The 27,958-nt window shown below is 30.9% G+C and overlaps 4 protein-coding genes across 4 annotated transcripts; 1 reads left to right on the plus strand and 3 right to left on the minus strand.

Moving 5' to 3' along the window:
• Positions 1–294: 294 nt before the first annotated feature.
• Positions 295–10,569, minus strand: LOC134829733 (liprin-beta-1). Its single transcript, XM_063842964.1, has 6 exons — positions 10,246–10,569; positions 9,911–10,156; positions 3,715–3,891; positions 2,247–3,653; positions 1,267–1,366; positions 295–947 (listed from the first exon to the last, which is right to left on the minus strand). Exons 1-6 carry the CDS (start codon positions 10,303–10,305, stop codon positions 859–861), a joined length of 2,079 nt encoding a protein of 692 aa, XP_063699034.1. The 5' UTR covers positions 10,306–10,569; the 3' UTR covers positions 295–858.
• LOC134832436 (uncharacterized) lies at positions 4,045–6,329 on the minus strand. The gene is made up of 2 exons (XM_063846453.1): positions 5,822–6,329; positions 4,045–4,676 (listed from the first exon to the last, which is right to left on the minus strand). Exons 1-2 carry the CDS (start codon positions 6,327–6,329, stop codon positions 4,045–4,047), a joined length of 1,140 nt encoding a protein of 379 aa, XP_063702523.1.
• Positions 10,570–10,783: 214 nt separating the features above from the next.
• LOC134829917 (protein hobbit) lies at positions 10,784–24,865 on the minus strand. The gene is made up of 7 exons (XM_063843211.1): positions 24,725–24,865; positions 24,545–24,668; positions 23,768–24,466; positions 22,549–22,638; positions 16,883–22,489; positions 11,334–11,441; positions 10,784–11,081 (listed from the first exon to the last, which is right to left on the minus strand). Exons 1-7 carry the CDS (start codon positions 24,781–24,783, stop codon positions 11,028–11,030), a joined length of 6,741 nt encoding a protein of 2,246 aa, XP_063699281.1. The 5' UTR covers positions 24,784–24,865; the 3' UTR covers positions 10,784–11,027.
• A 610-nt stretch (positions 24,866–25,475) lies between these two features.
• Positions 25,476–27,214, plus strand: LOC134830999 (eukaryotic translation initiation factor 4E1). Its single transcript, XM_063844625.1, has 4 exons — positions 25,476–25,605; positions 26,153–26,403; positions 26,471–26,658; positions 26,720–27,214. The coding sequence occupies exons 1-4, from the start codon at positions 25,591–25,593 to the stop codon at positions 26,881–26,883; spliced, it is 618 nt and encodes a 205-aa protein (XP_063700695.1). The 5' UTR covers positions 25,476–25,590; the 3' UTR covers positions 26,884–27,214.
• Positions 27,215–27,958: the final 744 nt, after the last annotated feature.

Genomic DNA, 27,958 nt, shown 5'->3' on the forward strand with positions numbered 1-27,958 from the left:
TATAGTAAATACTTTTATGGCTATTATTTGAACACGAGTCGATAGTAAATTTCTACATTTCAAGGTGACTAGAATCTAGAAATATAATTATTTTAAAATGATTTTAGAGCAAAAAAAAAATCTTGACTCGTGACTTGTGATTGTCTCACTAAAGTTTTTTTTTCAAAAAGGACAGAGACATTGATTGTGATATCTTTTTTTGGTGATATTCCTTATGATTTAAGTAAATATTTAAATGGAGAAAATCAGTTCTCTTGTTTATTTTTTAATATTGTCTATTTATTTTATGATTTATCAACACATGACTGCAACTACATAAACTTTATTTATTTATTTTTCAAAAAGCTTGTATATTTTATTAAATATATTATAAATAGGAAACCGAATCTGCTCAGACTTGAATAGTAATTTTGCAAGGCAAACATTGGTACCTGTGTATTTGGACCCAATTTAATGGATTTGTGTTTTTTTAAAGGTTTCTTTAATTCAAATTTCAAAATAGAAGAACAAGAACAACTCGTGATGATTTTAATTAATTAATTATTATCTTCAGTTAATATTTTTTTATAATTTCCAATATAAATACACAACACAAATTCAAAATTCATTAACTTTAATATGAAATTTTATCTCTTTTCTTGTAAAATTTGGCACAATTTATGCTGATAAATGCTCTTAAATTTTATAAATATGTAATATTATTAATAATAACAGGATTGTCCTATTCTAGTTTACAAATTTTTTGATGTTAAAAGTACGTCTTTATACTTTGTTTCTTAATAATTTGCGAAATTTACAACTTTTGTCTTGATAAATTTTATAAAAAAAAAAAATATTTATAGGCAAAAACAAAGACACTTACTGCGGCGATAAACATCCAGTCATTTTCATGCGGCTAGATTTATCTTTGCTTAGTTCTTTTTCTCTTGCTTGACTAATATCATCGTCTACAAAAAATCGGATAAAGGTGAAAAAAGGGAAAAAATTCTTATTAGAATCTTTTTTTAGAATTTAGTGACGACATTTACCTGTCACCCAATGGATTAAAAAAATTATGAAATGTTAGAGGTTAGCACAAAATACAAAAAAAGCACAAAAACCCTATTCTAGCGATTTCCTATAAATTTTTAAAAATGTATAGGAAACATCAAGCGTAGTGTGATGAGCATGTTTAAAGGTAATACTGATTGTGAGTCGAATGAGCTGTTACGGTTATTTGTTTGTTAATTAGATGGATAGGTGAGATGGTTTTTGACTGATGATCACCTGAGGAGTCCGTCATTGGGCAAACGAGTTCGGATGTGTCGGTTTCGTTAATGGAACCTTTGAAGCTGCGCTTTCGGATCAAGGAGAATTGTGATTTTTTCTAAAAATAAAAAAAATTAAAATTAAATTTTAAAATCAGATTTTTATAATTTTTTAAAAATGTTTTCGATTTTATGGATTTTTTTTCTAATTTTTTTAAAAATTTAAATTATTTTTTTATTTTAAAATTTTAATTTTACTTATACTCAATTTAAAAAAAAAAATTTTTAATAAAAAATTAAAAAATTATTAATTTTTTTTAGTTTAGGTTGATTTCAAAAAAAAATATTATTAAATTTTTTTTTTATTTGAAAATTTTAGTAAAAATTCAAAAATTAAAATTTTGAAAAGTTTTTTTTAAATAAATTTTCATTAAAATTTTATTTTTAAATTTTTTTTAAAAATTAAAAAAATTTAAAAATAAAAAATTGACTTAAAATTTTTTAAAAATAAAAAATTTAAGAAAAAAAATTTTTTAAATTAAATTGAAATTAAAAAAATAATTTTTTTTTAAAAAATTGACTTAAAATTTTTAAAATCTTAAAAAAAAAAATTTTTTTCATTTCAAAAAAATTTTTTTTAAATATTTTTGTAAATTAAAAAAAAATAAGAAATAAAATAAAAATAAAAATTTTTAAGAAAATTTAAAATGTATGAAAAAAATTCAATAAAAATTTAAAAAAATTTTTTTTTAAGTATTTAAACTTAAAAAAATAAAATTAATAATTTTTTCAAAATTAAAAAAAAAAAATTTAAAAAAATTTAAAAAAAAAAAAAAAAAATTTTAAACTTAAAAAAAATTAAAAAAAAATAAGAAAACTTCCATGAATATTTTTTTTCAAAATTATATCAAAAATGGAAATTTTTAATTTTTTGATATAATTTAAGCGTAAAATCGAAAACATTTTTAATAATTTTATCAAATTAAATAAAATTTTTACCTTAATTTTTGAGTATAAAGTCAACGGTTGATATCCCAGAGTATTTTCGGCATCTCGCTTAATCTGAATCACATCTCTACCCAAAAGCTCTTTAAAGTGCGTGCTCAAATGACGTCTCAACAGCGTCTTACTCGGCGGAATACTAAGTAAATCAGCCAACAACTCCGACGTAAATTTCGGTTCGTACATCATCAATGCCCCATGAACGCCTGCTCCCCTCAAATTCGGCGCATATTCCGCCAAATCGACAACTCTCAACCAATCCCAAACCCGATGCGCTGTCCAAAGTTGAACTTTATCGCGATCATCGCTATCCGTTCCCGATCTTCGTATCAAAACCTCATCATTCCACGCATTAAGTCGCATCAACTGGATTCCGCGACGTAAACTTGCGACATGCAAACACGACGAAATATGCAAATGGGTCAAGTCATCCATCGACAGGCGATGTAACATGCGCCCATCCATCTTGGCAGCTGTGAATGTGTCTTTATATTGCGGCAAACCGATATCCTCGAGCCATCTGAGGACCCAATGAAGATCTAATTTCCCCGCATTTTTGAAAAGTTCGTCTGTTTCTTGATTTGTAACGTCTGCCAAGGCAAGTACGAGTTTCTTTTTGTGCAACGGCGACTTCAAGTTCAATTCTTTTTCGATTTTTTCAGGTCCAGCGGCAATTAATTCGCTTGCGCCTTGTTTCAACCATCTTTTAGCGTCGTCAATGTACACTTCCAGTCCTAGTTCTTCAAGCCAGGCACAAATATCTTCCGTGTCGTAGTCTTTAAAGGCTTTATCTGACTTTTTCACGGCGAAATTGTAGCCTAAACGAGGACCAGCTGTTGCTCGAACACCTCCCCGCTTGAAATCATCCCCGTTTGGCGGCGATAAATCTTCCAAATTTCCACTTCCGCTGCGTTTCATCTTGCCAAAAATGCTTTTTAACCCTCCTTTTACGCCCTTACTCTCTTTACTTGCATTGATGGGCGATTGTGTCGGGGTTCGACTTCTCCGTTCGCCGTTATTGCTCTCGATATATTTGTCGGCATCGGCAAAGGCGACATTTTTTCGCTCCTTTTCCACGTTATTTTCGATGCAATTTGACACCATTTGACGCGGCAAACTGTTGTACGTGAGTTGAACCTTTTGGCGATATGTCGCTGGAGGCGTTTTTGGCGTACTGAGAACACTTTGAGCTAATGAACCGTGACTCCGATGGATCGGGGAGTTTTCGAGCGAATTATTTTGGAAAATTTGTTGACGCGCCTTTGATGCGAGTGCCGGACCGAAACATTTCTCACGTAATTCTTGATTTTCGTGATTGAGCGCGGTATTGTGGAGCTTTAATTCACTCATGGCAGTCATTAATTCGAGTTTTTGCGTTTCCAGACTCGAACGGGAGAGAATTTCCTACAAATTTTTGAAATCTTTTGTGAAAAATTTTTAAAAAAAGGAGAAAAATGTGACTTACTCTTTGTAAAAGATCCTCCGCGTTGGAAATTAATCGATTTTTTTCATTAATAAGTCGTTCCATCTCAACAATTTTCTCGTTTTGAAGTTGAACTTGTTCACTGAGGACTTGAACTTGCAATGCCAAGGCTTCCTTGTCGGATTGGAGGCGGCGATAACGTTCGTCGGAGTCAGGGCGCTGTGAAAAAACAAGAAAAAAATATCATTAGAAGGATTTTAAGGCGAAATTTGGTCGAAAAAGGAACAAATTTAACGGATCTAATCTATTTTCGGTCAGTTATCACACAATTTCAGGACATTTTTGTTAATTTTTCACTTTTTTCACACATTTTCAGGCATTTTTCAGGCAAACCTTATTGATTTGTTGCTGCGACCCGCACACACTTTGACACATCATATGCGGCAAAGTCAAGGTCGACGTCGAATTGAACGGATAATTGCAATGGCAATACATCGCAGCAGCTGCCGGCGACAAAAACGGATATCGATTGCAACATTGTTGTTGCTGCGAAGCCGTTTGTTGCATCAAATCCTGCGTACTGCGAAATTCTGCGCTTTTTTGCATCAAATTTTCCCTACTGGGCCACGAACATCCCATTATCCCGTTGCTATTTACGAGACACGGCATCGACGGATGTTCGTGCAACATGAATTGCGATCCGCCAAATTGGTGCAAAAAATCGTTCGAGTGATGAAATCCGGGCGATTGTTGATGTTGCTGATGCATTAAATGCTCATTTCGTTTCTTTTCGCGCAACGAATGCGAACTGCGACTTTTGGCGTCGCGATCTTTGCGATTTTTTGGGTTTTGGCGACGACGATCGAGGCTTCCCGGAGGACGAGGAGGCATTCCGTTCGAAACGCTTGCAGTATTTGAGTTGGAAGATGGAGATACGGTACGTTGTTCGGATGGCGGTTCGGTTTTTACCCAATGGAAGTCTTCGTCGCCGCATGTAGAGCCGTCTTTGATGGAAAATTTGAAAGAAAAATTTGTTAAAAAGTTGTGTTTGGAAGAAAGATCAACGATTTTACCGCATTTCGATTAAAAAAACTTAAAATTTTGACCCAATGAACATTTTTTCATTGTCGACCCAATGCACATTTTGAATTTTTATCCCAATGAATATTCTAAAATTTTGAATTTTTGTTAAAAAAATTCAATTTTAAATTTTGTTCAATGAAAATTTTTGTCCTAATAGACAATTGAAATTTTTGCCCCAATGTACATTTTGATTATTTGATCCCAATGCATATTTAAAAATTTCATTCAAATTTTGAGATTTATTCTAAAACTGAAATTTTGAATATCTTTCAATGAATTTTCACATATTTTATCCCATTGCACATTTAAAAGTTTGTCCTATTGCAAATTTTAAATTTTCATCCCATTGAACATTCTGAAATTTTTCTAAAATTTTGAGTTTTTGTCTTAATATTAAAATTTTTTAATTCTTTTTCTCAAATTTTTGTCAAATTATATATTCTAAAGTTTTTTTCGATATAAAAATTTTAAAATTTCAACCCAATGTACATTTAAAAGTTCCTCCTACTGCACATTTTTAATTTTTACCCCAATGAACATTTTACTTTTTTTTTTAATTTCGATTTTTCGTCTTAAACCTTAAATTCATTAAACATTATTTGTCATTTTTTGTCAAATTGGATATTTTAAAGTTTCTTTCAATAAAAAAAATCAAATTTTTAACCCAATGCACATTTCAAAAATTTTCCAAGTGCATATTTTGGATTTTTTCGCTTGGAATATATTCAAATTTTGGTAAAATTTTTAATTTAAGTCTTAAAATTCATGAAAATTTTAAAATTTTGCTCCATACAACATTTTTAATTTGCATCCCAATGCACATTTTAAAATTTTTTTTCCATTGCAAAATATAATTTTTTTGTCCCAATGCACATTTTAACTTTAAAACTTTGATCTTAACGAAAAAAAATACATAATATCAGCATAAAATAATTTTTTTCTTCGAAATGCGGTAAAAATCGGAAACGAAAATTACTCTGATCAAACACATTGCCGACTTGAGAGATAAAAATCTCTCTTGCACAAACAATGAATTCAATTCAGATTAAAAATATGGCAAACAGACCTTCTTCTTCATCATCAACATTTTTCTTCGTTTTCCTCCTCGCACGACTTCGTCTTTCGCTGCCGCTATTCACAGACCCATTGATGCTTCCGGACTTTGAATTCGTGTACGAAACATCGCCATACCCGGACAATTCCTCGTCATCTTCTTCCTCCGAACTCGACCATTTACTCGTGCAAGTCGTGTTACTATCAAAAGTTTTTTCCGAAACCGAAGGCGATTTATTCCGATTTTGGCTGGATTTTTGATGAAAACGCCTTGGGCGCTCTTTTCGTATCAAAGTCCCGTTATTTCCGTTTTCCATCTTGCCTTCGTCGATTTTTAGCTCCAAATATTGCGTCGCTTTGAAATTTTTCAGATTTTTCTTTGAAACAGCAGCTACGGGTTTCGGCACGTCGCGCAATTCGGTGTCATCGCTGAAGCAGCTCGTCGAACTGTAACTGTTACTTTTGCGGAATTCGGTCTTGTCTGCGTCTGTTGTGCTGTTTTGTTTGTTTGCGGCACTCATTTATCGCGATTTTATGCGTTTTCTCTCAGAATTTTAATATTTTTCTTTGATTTTTTTTTTAATAGGAGTACATTTTTTAATTAAAGTTGATAAATTATGTGATGGTCTGTCTGTCTAAGCGAGTTGTTTGAAGATAAAAACATGAAAAATTGAGAGAATTTGTGAAAATATTCAGTTTAAAATACCACGACGCGAAGTGAAATGTAAACAGCTGTCTATTGTTCTATCGAGGCGGCTATTTTTATCGCTTCAAGGGGGCAGAAGTGCACTAAAAATTCATTTTTTTGATAAAAAAATTTTCAAAAATTAATTTTTTAAAATGATTTTAATTTTTTTTAAATTTAATTAATTTTATTTTATTTTATTAAAAAAAATAATTTTAAATAATTTAAATTTATTTTTTTAATAATTTAATTTTTTTTAAATAATTTTAAATTTTTTATTTAGTTTGCGTTTTAATTATTTAATTATTTTAAATTTATTTTTAAATAATTTTGAATTTTTTAAAAATATTTTAAATCTTTTTTCTTAAATTAATTAAATTTTTTCAGAAAATTTTAAAATTTTATAAGTGCACTAAAAATTATTTTGATAATATTTTTTTTAATAATTTTCAATTTTTTTTTAATTAATTTAATTTTATTTTAATAAAAAAATAATTTTAAATAATTGAATAATTTAAATTTATTTTTAATTTTTAAATAATTTTCATTTTTTTTTGAATTTTTAATTTAATTAAAAAAAAAAATTTCTTTCAATAAAAAAAAATATTTTTTAAATAATTTTATTATTAATTTCATTTTAATTAATTAATTAATTTTAATTTATTTTTAATTTTTAAATAATTTTAATTTTTTTAAAAATAATTTTTAATTTCTTTTGAGAAAATTCCAAAATTTGATAAAAAAATGACTTTTTCACCCTAAAAATCGTCACTGCTCTACAATTTATATCTATTCTTCTATTAATAACCGAATTGGACGACATCCAACTCGCCTTAGACAAACACAGACACACACAAAAATTGATGCGGGAACGTATGTACTTGAAAAATTTTCTTCTTTTCTCTTTGATTTTTTAATTTTTTTTTCATAAATTTCATTTTTTTCACTCAACAGACTCCAATACGTGTACGAGACAGCTCAAAATTCTTTGATTTGTTTTTCCGCATTCACTCGAAATCACACGCGATGATTTTTTTAAAATATTTTTTTTAAGATTTTCGGTCAAAGTCAGAATTTATGACGATTTTCAAGTAATTAAAGTCTCCAGAAAGCGACGACGAGGGGGAAATTTCGTGTAAAAAAATACTCCGCTTACGTCAACGAACGAAATACAACTGATCCGCTATAAAATTAACGATCGGATGTTAGAAAAAGAAGAAAATTTTCATGCTCTTTATGTTCTTAAATTGAACATCATCGTCACGTATGCGGCGCGTTTTGTATATTTTTTCATATACCGAGATCTATTATTATTATTTTATTATTAACTAGAATGTTGTTGTTGAAAAACGTAAACGGGAATGTTTTAAAGGAATTTTTTTTTTGCTTTTAGATTTTAATTGTAAACAGTGACGATGGGCGGTGATGTCATTTTTGCAGTGAAAATGGAAAAATGTTCGATAAACGGAGGGAAAGAGGTGAAAGTGAAGAGTTAACGATGGATGTATTGACACGAGTAATTGGTGATTAAAGGTTTTTTTTACAACTGAAAGACAGACGAGATGAATTGTGATGCGAAGAGACAAGAAGAGAAGCAGAATGATGTTAATTAAGTTGTTTTTCAACAGAAAATGTGCGATTTTTTGCATTTTTTGAGAAGTAGGATGGATTTGAGGAATTTTTGAAAATAAATAATCAAAAATTTTCATTCAAAGTTGTCAAATTTTGTAAATTTTAAACGAAAAAATGAATTTTAAGTGCTAAAAATTTCATAAAATAGAGTTCAAAAATCAAAATATTTAAAAAATGTGATGAAACCTACTCAAAAATTAGTTTTCGAAATTCATTATGGAGCTCAGAATATATAAAATTATTAAAAATTTACTAAAATTATCCAAATTTTATTCATAAAAATTTTAAATTGTCAAAATTTTTAGAAAATTTGACTATAATTTTCAATATTTTACTAAAATTGACCTAAAATTGCTCAAAAATAATTTTTTTTTTACATCAAAATCATTAAAATTAGCTTCAATTAGGTATTTTCAAGCAGAAAATCTTCTTTAATGAAACTTAAAAATTATTTTTTTTTTTGAAAAATTTTGAAATTTTTTTTTTCATAAATTCATCAAATTTAATAAAAATTATCTTAATTTTAAGTTTTAACTGAAAAACATTTTTTTTTTACTTTAAAATGTTAAAAATTTAGCACTGACGGATTAAAAAATTTAAAAAAAGAATAAAATATTTTAATAAAATTTTAAAGGCAAAAATTTAAAATTTTTAATAAATTTTATAGATGCTGAAAATTTGGCTTAAAATTAAAAAAAAAAAATTTAATATGAAAATGAAAGAAAAAATAAGTTTAAGAATTAAAGGAGAATATTCATAAAAAAAATCCACCATAATTCTTCATAAACTATAAAGAAAGAAAATTCCATAACGCTTAAAATTCTACATAAATTGATGAAATTTAATAAAAATTGGTAAAAATTTTCAAATTTGACATTACAATCAAACTTCTTAAATTTTTAATTTAAAATTTTTATATGAAAAAATAATTTTTTTGAATATCAAATCTTAAAAATTTGACATTTTAGAATAGAAAAATTCAAAAAATAAAAAAATAATTTAATAAAGCTTTGAAATTTAATTTCAGAAGCTTAAAATTTTAAAATTTTAAAAAATTTTTTTTTAAAAATAAAAAATATGACTAAAAAAAAATTTAAAATTAAAAAGATTTTTAAAATATTTAAAAAAAAAATAAAATAAAAATATATAAATGAAAAAAATCAAAAAAATTAAAATTTAATTTTGAAAGCTAAAAGTTTTACATTTTTAATAAATTTCATAGAAAATAAAAAAAAAATAATTAATTTTAATCAAAATTAAAAAAAATTAAAAATAATTTAGAATTAAATAATTTTTAATTAATTTTCATATAAATTTTCATAATTCTTCATAAAACTTGAAAAAAAATTCTTCATAAGAATATTTTAAATAATTTTCTACATTCATGTCTTCTACACGAACAAGAATTAATTGAAATTCCATAAAAGTAAAACCGGAAACAACCAAAATCGATTCTAATTTTCGTTTTCATTCACTTAAGAACTTGTTTTTGTTGAATTTTTGTCTGATTTTATCATTTTCTCATCAAAAAACATTCAAACAACACAAAAATTTGAACTTTCTATGAAATTTCTTCACACAATCCCTCCCTAATGTTGTTTTTAGACACAAAACAGACACACATTTATTTATGTTTCACATTTTCTGTGTCTACAGTGCGCGCCACAGATAAACAGAGACACTTTTCTCTCTAAAATTCTTACTCATGCGTTAGTCTTTTCTTAGATTTCCGACTAAAAAGACGTTTTTCAAGTCTCCCACACAAAAAATGAAATTTTGACTCACCGGTAGTTGATTATCCAACCAATGACTAATCGTCTCCATCGTGCCGGAATCGGGAAACGCATTGCTAATCGCTCCCGTGGGAGAGGAACTTTGTTGTTGTTGCAGGAGGAATGCCAGATTTTGCGCTGCGGCAATTATGGAATGATTTTGCGTGTAATCTGTCGTCATGCCGTACATGTCGGGAGATCCATTCGAGCGAGAACTGCCCAAGGTTGATGTTTGTTGCTGATTGATAATGCCATCCATCTGTTGCACGAACGCAAAAAAACGAAAGAAAACATTGGAATAGGTCGGAAATTGTTTGACATGCGCCTTGAAAAGCGACAAAAACTTACCTGTTGCAAGGCATTTGCCAACATTTTACTCGCGGAATCCATTTCGTCGGACTTTCCCATTTGAATTTCGTGCGCCGAGTATTGAAAATGCCACAAAAAGCGATGATCTCACCGAAATTCTGCGAAATTTGTTTGTTTATGTGTCGTTTTGATGACTTTTGTGTCTCGAGTGATGCTGATAAGAACTATTTTTGTATATTTTTCGCCAAATCCGTGGAAACCTTTCACCGCTGTAACATATTTTCACGAATTTGCGTCGTTTTTTTGCTTTTCGTACTAATCTATGATCGTTTTTCGTTCGAATACATAACAAGGTGCACTAATATCAAGCTAATTGGCGGAAAAAAGCTTCAAATTGGGGAAATTTTGTGTAAAAATCGGAGGAAAAGCCAGTTGTGATGAAAATAAAAACAATGAATGTTGACATTTATCACTTTCATTCGTCTCAAAATTAGTTTTAGTACGAAATTCATCCGCAAGAGGCGCAATAATCGCTGAAATAACGGAGAAAACGGAAAATTTTCAAGAAACACGTGACTTCTTAACAATATTTTTATTTTATTTCTCTATCGAAATAATAATACAAATACAAACAATTAAATTTATGCGTTAAAAAAATAATTTAAAATAAGGATCCTGAATAAAAAAGGCGATAATACTCAAAAAATTACACTGACACGCGTCAACAGGTATTGAATTTGCATTTTTTCCTACACTAACTAAGTAAAAGCTATTTTTGTTTCGTCTTGCTTGAATTGCTTTTGGTCATTTTCTGTGATGTTTTACGGTTTTGGTAGTTTAAATCCGACTCCTTTGCGTAAACTTCGATTTTCAGGCTAAAATTAAAAATAAAAGTTAATTTTATGATTAAAATTTTAATTTTTTTTACATTTAATAGACTTCACAAGGACATAACGAGACATTTTTTAGTACTTTGTTACCTTTTTTCCTTGCTGCATGTCAAATTTTAGAGAAAATTCAGGGTTAATTTTAGTTTTTTGTTAGTTTTTCATGTTTCGACGCTTAATGGGAGAGAACTTTTCGGGATTTTCGTGTGTTTATTTGTACAAGGTAATGTTTTTTCTTACCAAATGTCGGTTGCCAAAGAGCATTTTTGCCTTGTCCTCCTCTTGCGGCGATTGTTTCTCGTCAACGAGTGCTAAAGGTGTGCGGAGTTTCAGTTTTTGCTTGATTGCCTGAAAGTTAAAATTGGAATTGTAGTTAAAAAATCCGTTTGAGGTCTTAAAATTTATAAAAATTTTATAAAAAATAATTTTGAAAAATTAAATTTTTAATTTACAAAAAATTAAAATTTTAAAAATAAAAAAAAATATTAAAAAATAAATTAAATTGTAAATTAATTAAATAAAATTTTTAAATAAGTAAATGAATTAATTAAATTTTAGGTATTTTATATTTTTTTTTTCAGTTTCAATTTTTTGGCAGTTTTGAGTTATAAAATGATTAAAAATGATAAATTAGAGCCTTCTGACAAATTTTTATTCATTTGGGGCAAATGACAAAAATTGCTTTGACACAGTTTTTGACACAATTTATAAAAGATTAAAAATGATAAATTAGAGCCTTCTGACAAATTTTTATTCATTTGGGGCAAGATTTGACAAAAATGCTTTTTTTTAGTTTTTAAAACAAAACTTTCAGTTTCAATTTTTTGGCAGTTTTGAGTTATAAAATGATTAAAAATGATAAATTAGAGCCCTCTGACAAATTTTTATCCATTTGGAGCAATATTTGTCAAAAATTGCTTTGACACAGTTTTTGACACAGTTTTTTTTGCTCTTGATTTGGTTTTCAAATCAAAACTGTGTCAGAGAAAAAATTTTTTTTCAGTTTCAATTTTTTAGCAGTTTTGAGTTAAAAAATGATTAAAAATGATAATTTTGAGTTATAAAAGATTAAAAATGATTATTTGTCAAAAATGGCTTTGACACAGTTTTTGACACAGTTTTTTTTGCTCTTGATTTAGTTTTTAAAACAAAACTGTGTCAAAGAAAAAATTTTTTTTCAGTTTCAATTTTTTAGCAGTTTTGAGTTATAAAATGATTAAAAATGATAAATTAGAGCCCTCTGACAAATTTTTATCCATTTGGAGCAATATTTGACAAAAATTGCTTTGACACAGTTTTTGACACAGTTTTTTTGCTCTTGATTTAGTTTTCAAATCAAAACTGTGTCAAAGAAAAAATTTTTTTTCAGTTTCAATTTTTGGCAGTTTTGAGTTAAAAAATGATTAAAAATGATAAATTAGAGCCCTCTGATAAATTTTTATCCATTTGGAGCAAGATTTGACAAAAATTGCTTTGACACAGTTTTTGACACAGTTTTTTTGCTCTTGATTTAGTTTTTAAAACAAAACTGTTTTTGATTTGGTTTTCAAATCAAAACTGTGTCAAAGAAAATTTTTTTTTTCAGTTTCAATTTTTTAGCAGTTTTGAGTTAAAAAATGATTAAAAATGATAAATTAGAGCCCTCTGACAAATTTTTATCCATTTGGAGCAAGATTTGACAAAAATGGCTTTGACACAGTTTTTGACACAGTTTTTTTTGCTCTTGATTTAGTTTTTAAAACAAAACTGTGTCAAAGAAAAAATTTTTTTTCAGTTTCAATTTTTTGGCAGTTTTGAGTTATAAAATGATTAAAAATGATAAATTAGAGCCCTCTGACAAATTTTTATCCATTTGGAGCAAGATTTGACAAAAATTGCTTTGACACAGTTTTTGACACAGTTTTTTTTGCTCTTGATTTAGTTTTTAAAACAAAACTGTGTCAAAGAAAAAATTTTTTTTCAGTTTCAATTTTTTAGCAGTTTTGAGTTATAAAATGATTAAAAATGATAAATTAGAGCCCTCTGACAAATTTTTATCCATTTGGAGCAATATTTGACAAAAATTGCTTTGACACAGTTTTTGACACAGTTTTTTTTGCTCTTGATTTGGTTTTCAAATCAAAACTGTGTCATTTTTTTTCAGTTTTTTTGGCAGTTTTGAGTTAAAAAATGATTAAAAATGATAAATTAGAGCCCTCTGACAAATTTTTATCCATTTGGAGCAATATTTGTCAAAAATGGCTTTGACACAGTTTTTGACACAGTTTTTTTTGCTCTTGATTTGGTTTTCAAATCAAAACTGTGTCAAAGAAAATTTTTTTTTTCAGTTTCAATTTTTTAGCAGTTTTGAGTTGTAAAATGATTAAAAATGATAAATTAGAGCCCTCTGACAAATTTTTATCCATTTGGAGCAATATTTGACAAAAATGCCTTTGACACAGTTTTTGACACAGTTTTTTTGCTCTTGATTTAGTTTTTAAAACAAAACTGTGTCAAAGAAATTTTTTTTTCAGTTTCAATTTTTGGCAGTTTTGAGTTAAAAAATGATTAAAAATTTTTGCAGTTTTGAGTTAAAAAATGATTAAAAATGATAAATTAGAGCCCTCTGACAAATTTTTATCCATTTGGAGCAATATTTGACAAAAATTGCTTTGACACAGTTTTTGACACAGTTTTTTTTGCTCTTGATTTAGTTTTCAAATCAAAACTGTGTCAAAGAAAAATTTTTTTTTCAGTTTCAATTTTTTGGCAGTTTTGAGTTAAAAAATGATTAAAAATGATAAATTAGAGCCCTCTGACAAATTTTTATCCATTTGGAGCAATATTTGACAAAAATGCTTTGACACAGTTTTTGACACAGTTTTTTTTGCTCTTGATTTAGTTTTTAAAACAAAACTATGTCAAAGAAATTTTTTTTTTCAGTTTCAATTTTTTAGCAGTTTTGAGTTATAAAATGATTAAAAATGATAAATTAGAGCCCTCTGACAAATTTTTATCCATTTGGAGCAATATTTGTCAAAAATGGCTTTGACACAGTTTTTGACACAGTTTTTTTTGCTCTTGATTTAGTTTTTAAAACAAAACTGTGTCAGAGAAAAAATTTTTTTTCAGTTTCAATTTTTCAGCAGTTTTGAGTTAAAAAATGATTAAAAATGATAAATTAGAGCCCTCTGACAAATTTTTATCCATTTGGAGCAATATTTGTCAAAAATGGCTTTGACACAGTTTTTGACACAGTTTTTAATTTTTTGCTCTTGATTTGGTTTTCAAATCAAAACTGTGTCAGAGAAAAAATTTTTTTTCAGTTTCAAATTTTTGGCAGTTTTGAGTTAAAAAATGATTAAAAATGATAAATTAGAGCCCTCTGACAAATTTTTATCCATTTGGAGCAATATTTGACAAAAATTGCTTTGACACAGTTTTTGACACAGTTTTTTTTGCTCTTGATTTAGTTTTTAAAACAAAACTGTGTCAAAGAAAAAATTTTTTTTCAGTTTCAATTTTTTGGCAGTTTTGAGTTAAAAAATGATTAAAAATGATAAATTAGAGCCCTCTGACAAATTTTTATCCATTTGGAGCAATATTTGACAAAAATTGCTTTGACACAGTTTTTGACACAGTTTTTTTTGCTCTTGATTTGGTTTTCAAATCAAAACTGTGTCAAAGAAAAATTTTTTTTTCAGTTTCAAATTTTTGGCAGTTTTGAGTTAAAAAATGATTAAAAATGATAAATTAGAGCCCTCTGACAAATTTTTATCCATTTGGAGCAAGATTTGTCAAAAATGGCTCTGACACAGTTTTTGACACAGTTTTTTTTGCTCTTGATTTAGTTTTTAAAACAAAACTGTGTCAAAGAAAAAATTTTTTTTCAGTTTCAATTTTTTAGCAGTTTTGAGTTATAAAATGATTAAAAATGATAAATTAGAGCCCTCTGACAAATTTTTATCCATTTGGAGCAAGATTTGACAAAAATTGCTTTGACACAGTTTTTGACACAGTTTTTTTTGCTCTTGATTTAGTTTTCAAAACAAAACTATGTCAAAGAAAAAATTTTTTTTCAGTTTCACTTTTTTGGCAGTTTTGAGTTATAAAATGATTAAAAATGATAAATTAGAGCCCTCTGACAAATTTTTATCCATTTGGAGCAAGATTTGACAAAAATTGCTTTGACACAGTTTTTGACACAGTTTTTTTTGCTCTTGATTTGGTTTTCAAATCAAAACTGTGTCAAAGAAAAAATTTTTTTTCAGTTTCAAATTTTTGGCAGTTTTGAGTTATAAAATGATTAAAAATGATAAATTAGAGCCCTCTGACAAATTTTTATCCATTTGGAGCAATATTTGACAAAAATTGCTTTGACACAGTTTTTGACACAGTTTTTTTTGCTCTTGATTTAGTTTTCAAAACAAAACTGTGTCAAAGAAAAAATTTTTTTTCAGTTTCAATTTTTTGGCAGTTTTGAGTTAAAAAATGATTAAAAATGATAAATTAGAGCCCTCTGACAAATTTTTATCCATTTGGAGCAATATTTGACAAAAATTGCTTTGACACAGTTTTTGACACAGTTTTTTTTGCTCTTGATTTGGTTTTCAAAACAAAACTGTGTCAAAGAAAAAATTTTTTTTTCAGTTTCAATTTTTTGGCAGTTTTGAGTTAAAAAATGATTAAAAATGATAAATTAGAGCCCTCTGACAAATTTTTATCCATTTGGAGCAATATTTGACAAAAATGGCTTTGACACAGTTTTTGACACAGTTTTTTTTGCTCTTGATTTAGTTTTTAAAACAAAACTGTGTCAAAGAAAAAATTTTTTTTCAGTTTCAATTTTTTGGCAGTTTTGAGTTATAAAATGATTAAAAATGATAAATTAGAGCCCTCTGACAAATTTTTATCCATTTGGAGCAAGATTTGACAAAAATTGCTTTGACACAGTTTTTGACACAGTTTTTTTTGCTCTTGATTTAGTTTTTAAAACAAAACTGTGTCAAAGAAAAAATTTTTTTTCAGTTTCAAATTTTTGGCAGTTTTGAGTTAAAAAATGATTAAAAATGATAAATTAGAGCCCTCTGACAAATTTTTATCCATTTGGAGCAATATTTGTCAAAAATGGCTTTGACACAGTTTTTGACACAGTTTTTTTTGCTCTTGATTTAGTTTTTAAAAATCAAAACTGTGTCAAAGAAAAAATTTTTTTTCAGTTTCAAATTTTTGGCAGTTTTGAGTTAAAAAATGATTAAAAATGATAAATTAGAGCCCTCTGACAAATTTTTATCCATTTGGAGAGCAAAAATGGCTTTGACACAGTTTTTGACAGTTTTTTTTGCTCTTGATTTAGTTTTTAAAACAAAACTGTGTCAAAGAAAAAATTTTTTTTCAGTTTCAATTTTTTTGAGCCCTCACAAATTTTTATCCATTTGGAGCAAGATTTGTCAAAAATGGCTTTGACACAGTTTTTGACACAGTTTTTTTTGCTCTTGATTTAGTTTTTAAAACAAAACTGTGTCAAAGAAAAAATTTTTTTTCAGTTTCAAATTTTTGGCAGTTTTGAGTTAAAAAATGATTAAAAATGATAAATTAGAGCCCTCTGACAAATTTTTATCCATTTGGAGCAATATTTGTCAAAAATGGCTTTGACACAGTTTTTGACACAGTTTTTTTTGCTCTTGATTTAGTTTTCAAATCAAAACTGTGTCAAAGAAAAACATTTTTTCAGTTTCAATTTTTAAAATTTTTTTTCGAAAAAATAAATAAAAATTAAATTTTCAATAAAAAAAAAATGCAATTTTTACCTGCGATAATAAAACTTTTCGACTGTCATTCTTCATGGAAAGCAACAAATCCAACCAAGTCCATGTCACATTATGATACTCGATCGTCGGAATAACCAACGAAAGTTCATTAATGTCCTCCAAATTCTTCTCTTTACTGCCCTTGTAACTGACCCTCACAGGCACTTCCGGAATTTTGATGTAAATGAACAATTTATTCTTCTCCGCGCGCTCTTTCATCTTTTCAACGTCATCTTTTTCAATTTTCACATAAAAGTTTGAATCTTTTTTCTCCTTTTTCTGCTTCAACTCCTTCTTTTTCGACGTTTTCAACGAAGATTGACTTCCCGTAGCTGTTTCCTCAATGTCATCTGTGGCATCTCCTTCACTCGTATCACGATCCGGAAAACAAAACTTCAACATTTTCTGATAAAACTTCTTCGAAATGCAAATTGTGATCGGAACAACATTAATTTCGAAATGTTCTTTCACCGAAATTCCCCCAACCGGCGGTTTTTCACGACAGAAAACCCGTAAAACGCGTTTATGATCGATGGGAACGTCTCGCTGAAGCTCCGTCGGACACAAAACTTTGTCGTACTGATCTCGCGGAATGAGATTGTTGATGCGGATGTATCCCAATTCCAACAAATGCTCGACGGAATCGTCACTTTTGGAGTTTTTCGTGTACAAAAAGTTGCTCAGCATCAAATCAGCGATCCCGATTTGCCCGTCAGCTTCGGTAAGACGCCATTGGGCGTGTTTAAAGCAAATTTCGTTGGTCCTAACGATCGTTAAGGGTTTATCTTTTCTCACTGCGGCGAGTTTATTGGATGCGGAGAGCTGACTTTCCTTGTAACAAGAGAGCATCATGTCTAATTCGTCGCCCCATTGAACCAAACGATCTTTGTGTTCCTTAATTTTCTTCTGAATTTCGTCATAATCGAGTTTTTGCTCCTCCTGCGTGCCTTCTTCGATCAAAGCTTTCGTGATAAAATGAATATCCTTCTCCAGGGAGCGGATTTGTGACATTAAATTCCGAATTTGGGTCTGAAGATGTTGAATTGGGCGTTTTTGATCTTCCGAGCTGTAAAGTTGCAGTTGAAATCTCATACGAGCGAGATTTTCAAGAGCTTTTTTGCGTTCAGGATCGACAAAAAGCAGCAAATTATTGACAATATCCAAGATCATGGCGTATTGCAGTGAATTTGTACAAACATCCAAGTCATGATGCATCAACGTGAACGCATCAACCATCTCATCACTTTTCTCCCATGGCGAAATTGTCTCTTCCGATGGAATGGGCGGGACTTCCGACATCGCATTCGGGTCAATTGAAGTATCGCCGTAACTCACATAGAAAAATTCGCATTTACATCTTGATACAATGCGTTGCAATTGGGCTCCGCCTCCTGCACTTCCCGCCCCTGTAGCTCCGACACATTCGGAAACCACGCCCCCTACACTTTGGCCACTCCCCACGAGATGCGGCAAATCCGGGAATTCATTAATTAAGGTAGCATCTTTGTCCTTTTCTTGTATATTATCGACCGTTAACCACATAATTTCGGACATTTCTCGTGTATTTTCCTCCGCACTGACAGTCGCGTAATATTGCATACACTCCAAAATGCCAACCCACGTATTTTTCGATACCAAAGTTCGATCGCGCCATACGGGGCGATGCAATTTCTGATGGATCTCAGCTTTGGCGGCACTTAAAATGACATAACCCGATGTTTCGCAGCCTTTTAGCAACACTTGAGAATTGACCAATGAGATGCTCCAGTTATAATGAAGCACATCATCAGACCGCGCCCCTAATAAACCCTTTAGATTTTGTTCGCGCGTTTGGGTTGACATATCATCGCTGTAAGCGACGTAATTATTATCTGCTTCAGCGATTAGTTTATGCAGCATAGCTAATGCATGAGGCGTTTGCTGTTTGCTGGGGGCGTTAGAAGTCGAAGGACCGCCCAAAGAAATAACGTTTTCTGCAACAGGCGTGGCTACAACTGAGGAAGAGACCTCGTTTGGCTTTCGACTTTTACTTGGTGTCGTGTTTTCCTTCCTAAATGACTTTAGAGCATCAGTTCCTAAGTTATCCTTCAATTTTTGAGCCTTTACGAAGGAGTCAAAGAGAGCAAATGCCACATCCCGATTGTTTTTAGTCCACGCCCCCTTCAGATCGTGAACTACCAGTTTATGAATGGGGTTGTTTCTTTCACTTTGCTCATTTCCGACAACTACTTGGTCACGCCCATAAGAAACTTTTGCCACAGAAAGGAAATAATCCCGACAGATGTCGCCCCCAAAATTCAAATTGTCAGTTGATGAAGCATTTTTTTCGTTCAAAATCGTTTTAAGCCAGATTTCGGCGTCGTTTAGTTCGCAATTCATGTAGACAATGTCCCAATCGCTGCGGGGACGATGAATTAACCCATCGTCAATTGGATTTAAGGACAACGTATGTTCCGAGCTGAGCGAGACACGCCCCCCATTTAGTTGAAAACCGCGATTCATCGCATGGGACATCCAATAATAGATCTGGAACGTATGTAAACTCATCTGTAAATGAGCTTTTTTGTAATGGCGACTCAATTGTTTCTTCCGGGGGCGTAAATTATTGAAAACGGGACCTCTGCGAGTGGGTCGGGTCACGCCCGAAAGGATTAATTTCAAGCTTTCGAACCAACGTAAAGTGCTTCCGTATAAAACTAAGTTAGGAATGTCGTCATTTTCGGGATTAGGCTTCGTCTCGAAGGATATTGAGATGTTTACATTTTGTGATCTAAATGCTCTGTACGAGTCATGTACTTGATTACTCGAGTATTCGGGCAGTTTGTCAGGCGCACAGGGAATTACAGCATGATGATCGTTGGGATTTGCCAAACAAATCCAATTTAACTTGCAAGTCAAACGTAAATTCGGCAAATGTAGGAGTCGACAATCGTCGTAACGGGATGCAGTTCTTACGGAAACATTCAAATCTCCTTTGAACATGAATTTGGCGTTGGTCCAAACGATGCCACAATTACTCCAGGTCAACTCCATTTCCTCAGTTGTGTTATAAGGATCCAATGAGGCATGTAAGAGGATCGTATACTGCTTCGCGATCATCGTCAGACGTCCATGGAACAAAAATCGCATCTTATCCCAAAACGGCAACGGCGGCGACGGGTCTTTCGAAGGCGCCGATATCTTTTCAAAGCTTAAATTACATTGCGCCATCACCGGTTCCCAGCACGGACCAAAAGCATAACACAAATAATCCAATTCCCAATCGAAATCGTGATAAAATTTCAACGCCGTCATCCCACGTTGCAGTGTTTCCTTCCCAAACGGATGTCCCAAGTCAATTTCGACATCTCTCCTTGCCCTCCGTGGCGGAAGTTGCTCCGCGCCGCACAAATACCCAAATAAATGCATCGCCTTCACATGAAACATGGGCTGCGGATAGTCCCGAAGCATGAATTTCCATTCGGTACAACTGACACTGACAGCACGACACCAAAGCGTGACAAATTCCAATCCCTCTTCAGGCCACGGGCTTTCCGAGTCGATTTCTTGCATCATTCTTACCACATTTTCCGTGCCATGGATTGACGGATCCGCCATTGTCATAATTTCCAAATCCGTTAAAACCCATCCGATTAATCTCGTACGAGCGGGTCCCGCTTCAGCGATTTTTTTCGAGCGTTGGATGTAAATTTCGGAATTTTTTTTGATCAAAGTTGCATTTAGCTCGGCTACCATGCCGGCGGGGAGTAAAAGACGATCTTGACGGATTTCGGCGAGTTTTTGGTCAAAAACTTCTTTTCTCTTGAGACTTTCGAAATATTCATCCATTACGAGGACATAATTTTCTCGTAATTTAACTTCGAACGGATCATCCGACATTTCCAACAAGAATTCTTTGACTTGAATTATGATGTCTTTCGGCAGCGGCGAATCCACAGTAAATGGTTTCTTCTGATATTTATGAACATTTTTGAGCCACTTGAATAAAGTTACAAATTCGTTCTGAATTGCATCGGAAAAGTCAAAATCATACGGAAAAATGCCACGAAATTCATCTAAACACACGGCCCATACCGCATTCGATGGCAAAACGAAAGTTTCGTAATTCTGACGTTCATGTTGGAGGATTTTCAGTTCGTGCATGGATTGAATTGTGATTCCCTTGACTGTTAATATCTGCATGCCATCGATAAAAATCAAAATTTGCTCCATTTGGATCGAAATTCGGTCTTTACGAGTCATCACAAGGTTACTCAAGGACACTTGCATCGAATGATTGTCTGAAATTTTAATGAAAACATCAGTATTTCCGTTCGCGTAAAAGTCAACGAGCAAAATTGATGATTTTTGAGCGTCCAAATCCTTCGTCGGGGACTCTTCCTTCAACTTTTTTGGGCTTAACGTCGAAAAACATTCCTTTATCTCGTCCACGAGCGATAAAATGTGCATATGAAGGTTCGTGTTCCAGCTCCCCGAGGTATTTTGGGTGACTTGACAGACGATTTTTGACGTTTTATTCGCTAAATTTTGCGAATATTCCATTTTAAGGGATTTTAAATCGATAAATATGCAGTTTTTGATGTTTGTGATCGTATTTGATGGAATCAAGGCCAAATCGAGGATGCCAACTTCGAATCCAGTTAGTTCCAATGCACATCCCTGCTTTTGTTTGTGTGTCACAAGTTCATCTAAGTTGAGCATCAAGCAATTATTGTATTTGTTGACTAGAAACATGCTCGCTTCCTTGACTTTAACGCTCACGACGAGATCTTGCCAGGCACTTTCCTTACTGGATTTGGTAAATTTCAAGCGTTGCACGCGTGAAAAGCGCAATTTTCGGTATTGCAGGATGGATTGCGTCGCTTGTTGCAGGAACGAAGCGAGGAGGGAACTGTATTCGGCGCGCATTAGTTGAATGGATGCCTCTAATTTGGTCGTGTCGCCATAACTACTGAGCTTGATGATGCCCCATCCAAGATAAAATGGTGTCCCGCGAATGTGTTGCTTGCGATTTAATGTTAAATTTTCGGGAGAACTGCTGCCGAAACACCACCAAAGCGATTCTGTCATCAATTCTGCGGTCCATTGGCGATTCGAGAGCAATAAATTCGCGAAATTGCTGCTGTACGTGTTGCTTCGGGATGTTCCATCCTCTTGGGCGAGACTTAATTTCGTGTGACTGACACTTATGGAAGCCACTTCCTCGTTCAACTTGAAAATACTCGAGATATTTGTGAATTCGGCGGTGCCTTTGATGATAATTCGCTTGAAAATCGACTCCCAACGACTCGGGGTTTGAGTTATGCTCGCACTTTTTTCGAGCGCCGTCAAACTTAGGCTTTTAGCGGGCTTTTGTTGGTTCGCGGAGAAGTTTTTCTGAATCCAACCGTATACCTCGCCGTGATTGTAGTACATTTGAAGCGCTTTCAGGTTCGAATAAATGTTGACAATGTCATTTTTTACTTCGCCAGCGACACTGAACTCTTCGATATACAGGATTTTTTCGTGCATTGTGTCGATTTCGAGTTGCAATATTTGAACCTTGGCATTGAACATGGGCATGATGCACGAGACATTCGGATCGAAAGGTTCAATTTTGCCGGAGATCTAAAAATAGGATTTTTTGTTAAAAAAAAACGAAAATAGAAGAAAAATTAAAAACTCACGGATAGCAAATGCAATTTTGATAGGAAATCATTTGAACTGTTGTCACGAACGGCAGCTATAACGGTATCCTCTACCTTGATCATGAAATTCTGTCAATAAAAATAGAATTAAATTAACTCCGTGCTTCGGTGAACACGTAAAAAAGTGCAAGGACAACATGGAAAAGTGTTCGTGAAATGAATAATTTAAACGTATTTTGAAATTTTTATGAGTTTTTCGAAGTTTTTTCGATTTTTCATGAATTTTTTCTTTATTTTTTCAGATTCTCTCAAATTTCCTAAAGTTTTTTACAAAAATTTAAAAATTTTCTTGATTGTTGAAAATATTTTTAATTGTTGAAAATTTTTTAATTTTTATGAATTTTTCATTATTTTTTTTTTAAATTTTTCAAAAATCTTAAAAATTTGATTCATTGAATTTTTATGAATTTTCCAAAATTTCAATGAATTTTTTAAATTTTAAAAAAAAAATTTTTTTTGATGAGTTTCTATTTGAAAATTTTCTTAAATTTTTATGAATTTACCAGATTCAATAATTTTTTGAAATTTAAAAAAAAAAAATTTTTTTTGATGAGTTTCTATATGAAAATTTTCTTAAATTTTTATGAATTTTCCAGTTTCAATAAATTTTTAAAATAAAAAAAAATTTTTTTGATGAGTTTCTATTTGAAAATTTTCCTAAATTTTTATGAATTTTTTAAATTAAAAAAAAAAAAAAATTTTTGATGAGTTTCTATATGAAAATTTTCTTAAATTTTTATGAATTTTTTAACGTTTCAATGATTTTTTTAAATTTAAAAAAAAAAAATTTGATGAGTTTCTATTTGAAAATTTTCCTTAAATTTTTATGAATTTTCTAAATTTTTTAATGAGTTTCTATTTGAAAATTTTCTTAAATTTTTATGAATTTTAAAATTTTTCAAAAAATTTTTTAATGAGTTTCTATTTGAAAATTTTCTTAAATTTTCAATAATTTTTTAAAATTTTTCAAAAAAAAAAAAATTTTTTTTGATGAGTTTCTATATGAAAATTTTCTTAAATTTTTATGAATTTTAAAATTTTTCAAAAAAAAATTTTTGATGAGTTTCTATATGAAAATTTTCTTAAATTTTTTGAATTTCCCAAATTTTCATAATTTTCCCAAAAATTTCACATAAAAAGACAAAATTTTTCAAAATAATTCAAGAAATGCACTAAAAAATCGATTTTTTCCTCTTACCTTTGGTATTATTGGTGCAATTTTGTCATAACTAATGGATGACAATGGTCCCTTTTCGTCTTTATTCTGCTGGTAATTATACGACAAGATACTTTTGAGCTCTTTTTCGTTTTGTGCGTCTAATATAAAGTCATACAGCCCATTATGCAAAATGGTTTTGGCATTATTTGTCGACACAGACAACTTTTCCAACGACAACGGGCCTTGCGCCATAACAACTCCATCGAGTGCAATGCCAAAACTCACTTCAATCATACAAGGTTGCCCGTGACTTGCACTTCCATGGCCCCCAAACAAGGATTTCTTCGGCGGAACATGTCGCAATATCTTCGCTTGCGTGTCATTTAGCTCCAAAGACACAAGAAGCGTTTTTTCGTTATGCACAATCGACCCGTCGAGATGCAATTCACTCGCTGTGCCATGCAACAACCATCCCGGCTCCATATTATTGTTCATCAAGACGATCGAGAGGTTGTACATGTGAATCGCCATGAATTGCGCGAACGTGATAATACTGTGCGGCACTTTTTTGTTGCGAAAATCCAGCTCGTAGGACTTTTTATTCTGCTGAAAGTCATCGGGAGTGGATTTTTCCGCATCATCGACATCTTTGTTCACGCGAATGTCGTGAATGTTGATCGACAAGAGCTTCGTAACTTCCGAAAAGAAGCTACTGCGGATATTTATCTCGTCAATTTGCTGTCGTGGAACGGGAATTTATGATTAATGACAAAGTTCAAGGACACAAGACGTCATCGCGAGTGAGTAAATACTTACGATATTCCATCCGTCTTTGCAAATATTCACGTCACGCAAGGTAAAAGGCAAACTAAGGCGTCCAAAACGGAGTTTAATGTTGAATTTTCGAACCAAAAACCATCCAATGAGTTTCGGGAGGAGCCTAAAAAATTAAATTTTGGGGTTTTTTCCATGAGAAATTAAAAACCGGAGACTTACCAAGTGATGCAGACATAAATTAGGACGACAAGCGTCGTCAGAACAACTATTGCACTCATTTCTGCACAGGCATGTCAGTTTATGGCGCTGCGTTTAATGCCCTCACGAAGATTTTTGCGTTAAATTTTAATGAAATTACTGCGATCGACTGAATTGCACTGAATTTTGGAGATGATTGAATGACATAAACAAACCCAATGCCCATTTTAGGTGAGTTTTGTTTTGACGGGTTGCCAATTTTTCCAATTTTTTGATAAAAAAATTAAAAAAAATAATTTTTCGATTAATTTTAGGTAAATTTCATAAATTTTCATAAAAAATATTTTAAAAAATGAATTTTTAATGAAAATTCAATTAAAATTTTAAAGAATTTTATTAAAATTCAAGAAATTTTTTTTCAAATTTTAAAATTTTTAAGTTTTTTTTAAAATTTCAACATTTTTGCTTAATTTTTACTAAATTTTGACTAAATTTTTTCTAAATTTCAATAATTTTTCTAAAATTTTCAGCTTTTTTCGTTATTTTTGGTTGAATTTCCTTCGTTGACGAGTTCCTTCAAGCTTATTTTCGGTTCCTGCCTTCCCTTGTGGTTGTCATCTTTCGTCGCGTCACTCACCATCTTCGGCAGGAAGTGAAAAGCAGCAAATACAGCACCAAATATTCCAATAATTCTTAATTTCTTTGCATCAAACTGCATTTTTGATGATTTTTCCCTGAGAAATCGACGTAATTTTGCCGCAAAAATTTTTTTTCAACTTTGGCAACCCCGTGACACTTTGCTCCAAAATGCTAATTGGGCGTGACTTAACTGTCATTGGCACACTGAAGATTGCATTTTTGTTTAATTCTGCAAAAAACCATCTAAAATGACGGAAGTAGAGGTAAGAACTTGCAAAATCAACCGAAAATCTCTTCCGCCGCTGTCGGTTCTTCGAAATATCATCAAGTTTCAGTAAAACTTTCTTTGAAAACCACAAAAAATCGCAAATTAATTTTCGTGATTGCAAATTTCATCATTCCACGTCCCAATTTCTCAATATGGTGCATTATTTGTGATAAATCTTGCCGATTGCGGGATGTTGCTTTAACGGGATCTCTCAGATCAACGTGGAGATACGATAAAATGTGATAAATTTCGGATTTTTCAAAGGAATTTAAGGAAATTTTGAATTTTTTGAGTGTTTGCGATAAGAAGTAGGCGATGACCGACTGTGAAAATGTTCGGAAATGTCACGAAACATTCGTTGAACGGTCTTTCACGCAAAATTGTTGTTAAATTTCACAAAAAAATTAAAAAAATTTGTTAAATTAATTAAATTTGTCAGGCGGAATGAACAAATCACGGTCCTTGAAGAGACATAAAACTGTAAAAAATCGAAAAAATCAAGAATTTAAAGGTTAATTTCGAATTTTCTCCTCTTTTTGCAGCAAAAAAGTGTTGAAAACAAGGAAAACGCGGAAGAAGCTGTTGATGATTCTGCTTTCATCAAGCATCCGTTGCACCATGCATGGACTCTGTGGTATCTCGAAGCTGATCGTTCCAAATCTTGGGAAGAAATGCAAAATATTGTCACAACTTTTGACACAGTCGAGGATTTCTGGAGTCTGTTTAACCACATTAAGCAACCCTCCGACATCAAAATGGGAAATGACTATTCTTTGTTCAAGCAAGGCATTCGGTGAGTCCTAAAAAAATAAAATTTTTTAATTTTTTATCGAAATTTTAATAAAAAAAAATTTTTTTAGACCAATGTGGGAAGATCAAGCAAACAAATTAGGCGGCAGATGGATGTTAACCCTCCAACGCAACCAAAAAGAAGAAGTTAACAAGTTGTGGCTCGATACAGTTTTGTGTCTCATTGGCGAGGCATTCGATAATTCGGATGAAATTTGCGGCGCGGTTGTGAATGTTCGTACTAAAGGCGATAAAATTTGTAAGAAAAAAAATTTTTCTTAAAAAAATTAATTTTTAATGAAAAAAAATCAATTTTTTAGCTGTTTGGACTGCCGATGGCACCAATCACGATGCAATTCTCGAAATTGGTCGTAAACTTAAGGAACGCTTAGGTCTAGGAAACAAATGGCAACTTCACTACAACTTGCACTCAGACACACAAAACAAGTCTGGTTCCCAAGCCAAATCCATATTTGTGTTGTAGAAAGATTTTTTTCACACTTCCGCATGAACCCCCATGATTATTACGAGATATTTATAAAAAAAATTAATTAATTAGTTTTCTCGCCGAATTTCACAAAAAAATTGAAAAAAAAAGAATATTTGAAGTCAGGAACAAATCGACGAAGGACGCCGCCCGCGAAGAAAAAAATATGTTTTGAAAACATTTTAGATGATTAGAATGGAGTTAGTCAGATACTCATCATCGTCGTCGTAAACTACTATAAATATTAATAATATTATTATGTTTTCTTGCTCTAAACTGTAATTTACCTTTTTTCGAAAAAAAACTAAAAAAATAAATGAAATGGAAAAATTAAGAAATTTTTTTAGAGGTGAAAAAGGCTCAATTTTGATAAAAATTTAAAAAAATTATAAAAATTTAATTTTTTGGTAAATTTTTTATAATTTTAATTTTTTAAAACTTTTTTTAGGGACTTTGGATTTGAAATGAAGACTCCAAAGGAAATTTTCAAAAATTACGATTTTTTTTTATTTTTTGAGGAAGCATTTTCAGAATTTTCAGAAAAAAATAATTTTTTTATATATTTTTTTAATTTCATATTTTTTAAAATTATTTTTAGGGTCTTCAAAAGGAAATTTTTCATCAAGATGGCAAAAAATTCGATTTTTATGACTTTTTGGAGAATTTTCAATAAGAAGGATGTCTTTCTTGAATCAAAATTTGCTCAATTTGGGATTTGAAAAATTTTCAAGGACTCAAAAATGAACAATCGAGATATCAATGAAGAAGTTTTTACCTCCAAATATGCAAGAACCGTCTCTAATTGAGAATTTTATGTGTTTGACAGTTACTTAAAGTCTTCAGATTTCATCAAAAAATCAGTTTTTAAGTTCAAATATCAAAAATTTGTCTTAAAATGTTAAATTTTAGAGTTTATGAAGGTCTGAAAATTATTTAAAATATTAAATTGCTTCAAAATCAGTTTTGTGGATGTCTAAAAAATTTAAAAAATTTAAATTAAAAGCTCTCAAATTTTAAAAATTGTCTAAAATTGACAACTTCAAGCATTTTTAAAGTCATAAAAAAAGAAAAT

The sequence above is a fragment of the Culicoides brevitarsis genome, chromosome 2, assembly GCF_036172545.1.
Source record: "Culicoides brevitarsis isolate CSIRO-B50_1 chromosome 2, AGI_CSIRO_Cbre_v1, whole genome shotgun sequence".
In the NCBI taxonomy this organism is placed as follows: domain Eukaryota; kingdom Metazoa; phylum Arthropoda; class Insecta; order Diptera; family Ceratopogonidae; genus Culicoides; species Culicoides brevitarsis.

Excerpts from the sequence above, each read along its gene's own strand:
- LOC134832436 (XM_063846453.1), bottom strand. The coding sequence starts at position 6,329 with ATGAGTGCCGCAAACAAACAAAACAGCACAACAGACGCAGACAAGACC. Across the intron at positions 4,677-5,821 it reads TGTTGATGATGAAGAAGAAG|ACGGCTCTACATGCGGCGAC; the intron begins GTCTGTTTGCCA and ends TTTCCATCAAAG.
- LOC134829733 (XM_063842964.1), bottom strand. The coding sequence starts at position 10,305 with ATGGGAAAGTCCGACGAAATGGATTCCGCGAGTAAAATGTTGGCAAAT. Across the intron at positions 3,892-9,910 it reads GGTTGGATAATCAACTACCG|CGCCCTGACTCCGACGAACG; the intron begins GTGAGTCAAAAT and ends GTTTTTTCACAG. Across the intron at positions 948-1,266 it reads CCCAATGACGGACTCCTCAG|ACGATGATATTAGTCAAGCA; the intron begins GTGATCATCAGT and ends GATTTTTTGTAG.
- LOC134829917 (XM_063843211.1), bottom strand. The coding sequence starts at position 24,783 with ATGAGTGCAATAGTTGTTCTGACGACGCTTGTCGTCCTAATTTATGTC. Across the intron at positions 24,669-24,724 it reads ATTTATGTCTGCATCACTTG|GCTCCTCCCGAAACTCATTG; the intron begins GTAAGTCTCCGG and ends TTAATTTTTTAG. Across the intron at positions 24,467-24,544 it reads GCAAAGACGGATGGAATATC|CAAATTGACGAGATAAATAT; the intron begins GTAAGTATTTAC and ends GTTCCACGACAG.
- LOC134830999 (XM_063844625.1), top strand. Across the intron at positions 26,404-26,470 it reads TTGTTCAAGCAAGGCATTCG|ACCAATGTGGGAAGATCAAG; the intron begins GTGAGTCCTAAA and ends AAATTTTTTTAG. Across the intron at positions 26,659-26,719 it reads TACTAAAGGCGATAAAATTT|CTGTTTGGACTGCCGATGGC; the intron begins GTAAGAAAAAAA and ends TCAATTTTTTAG.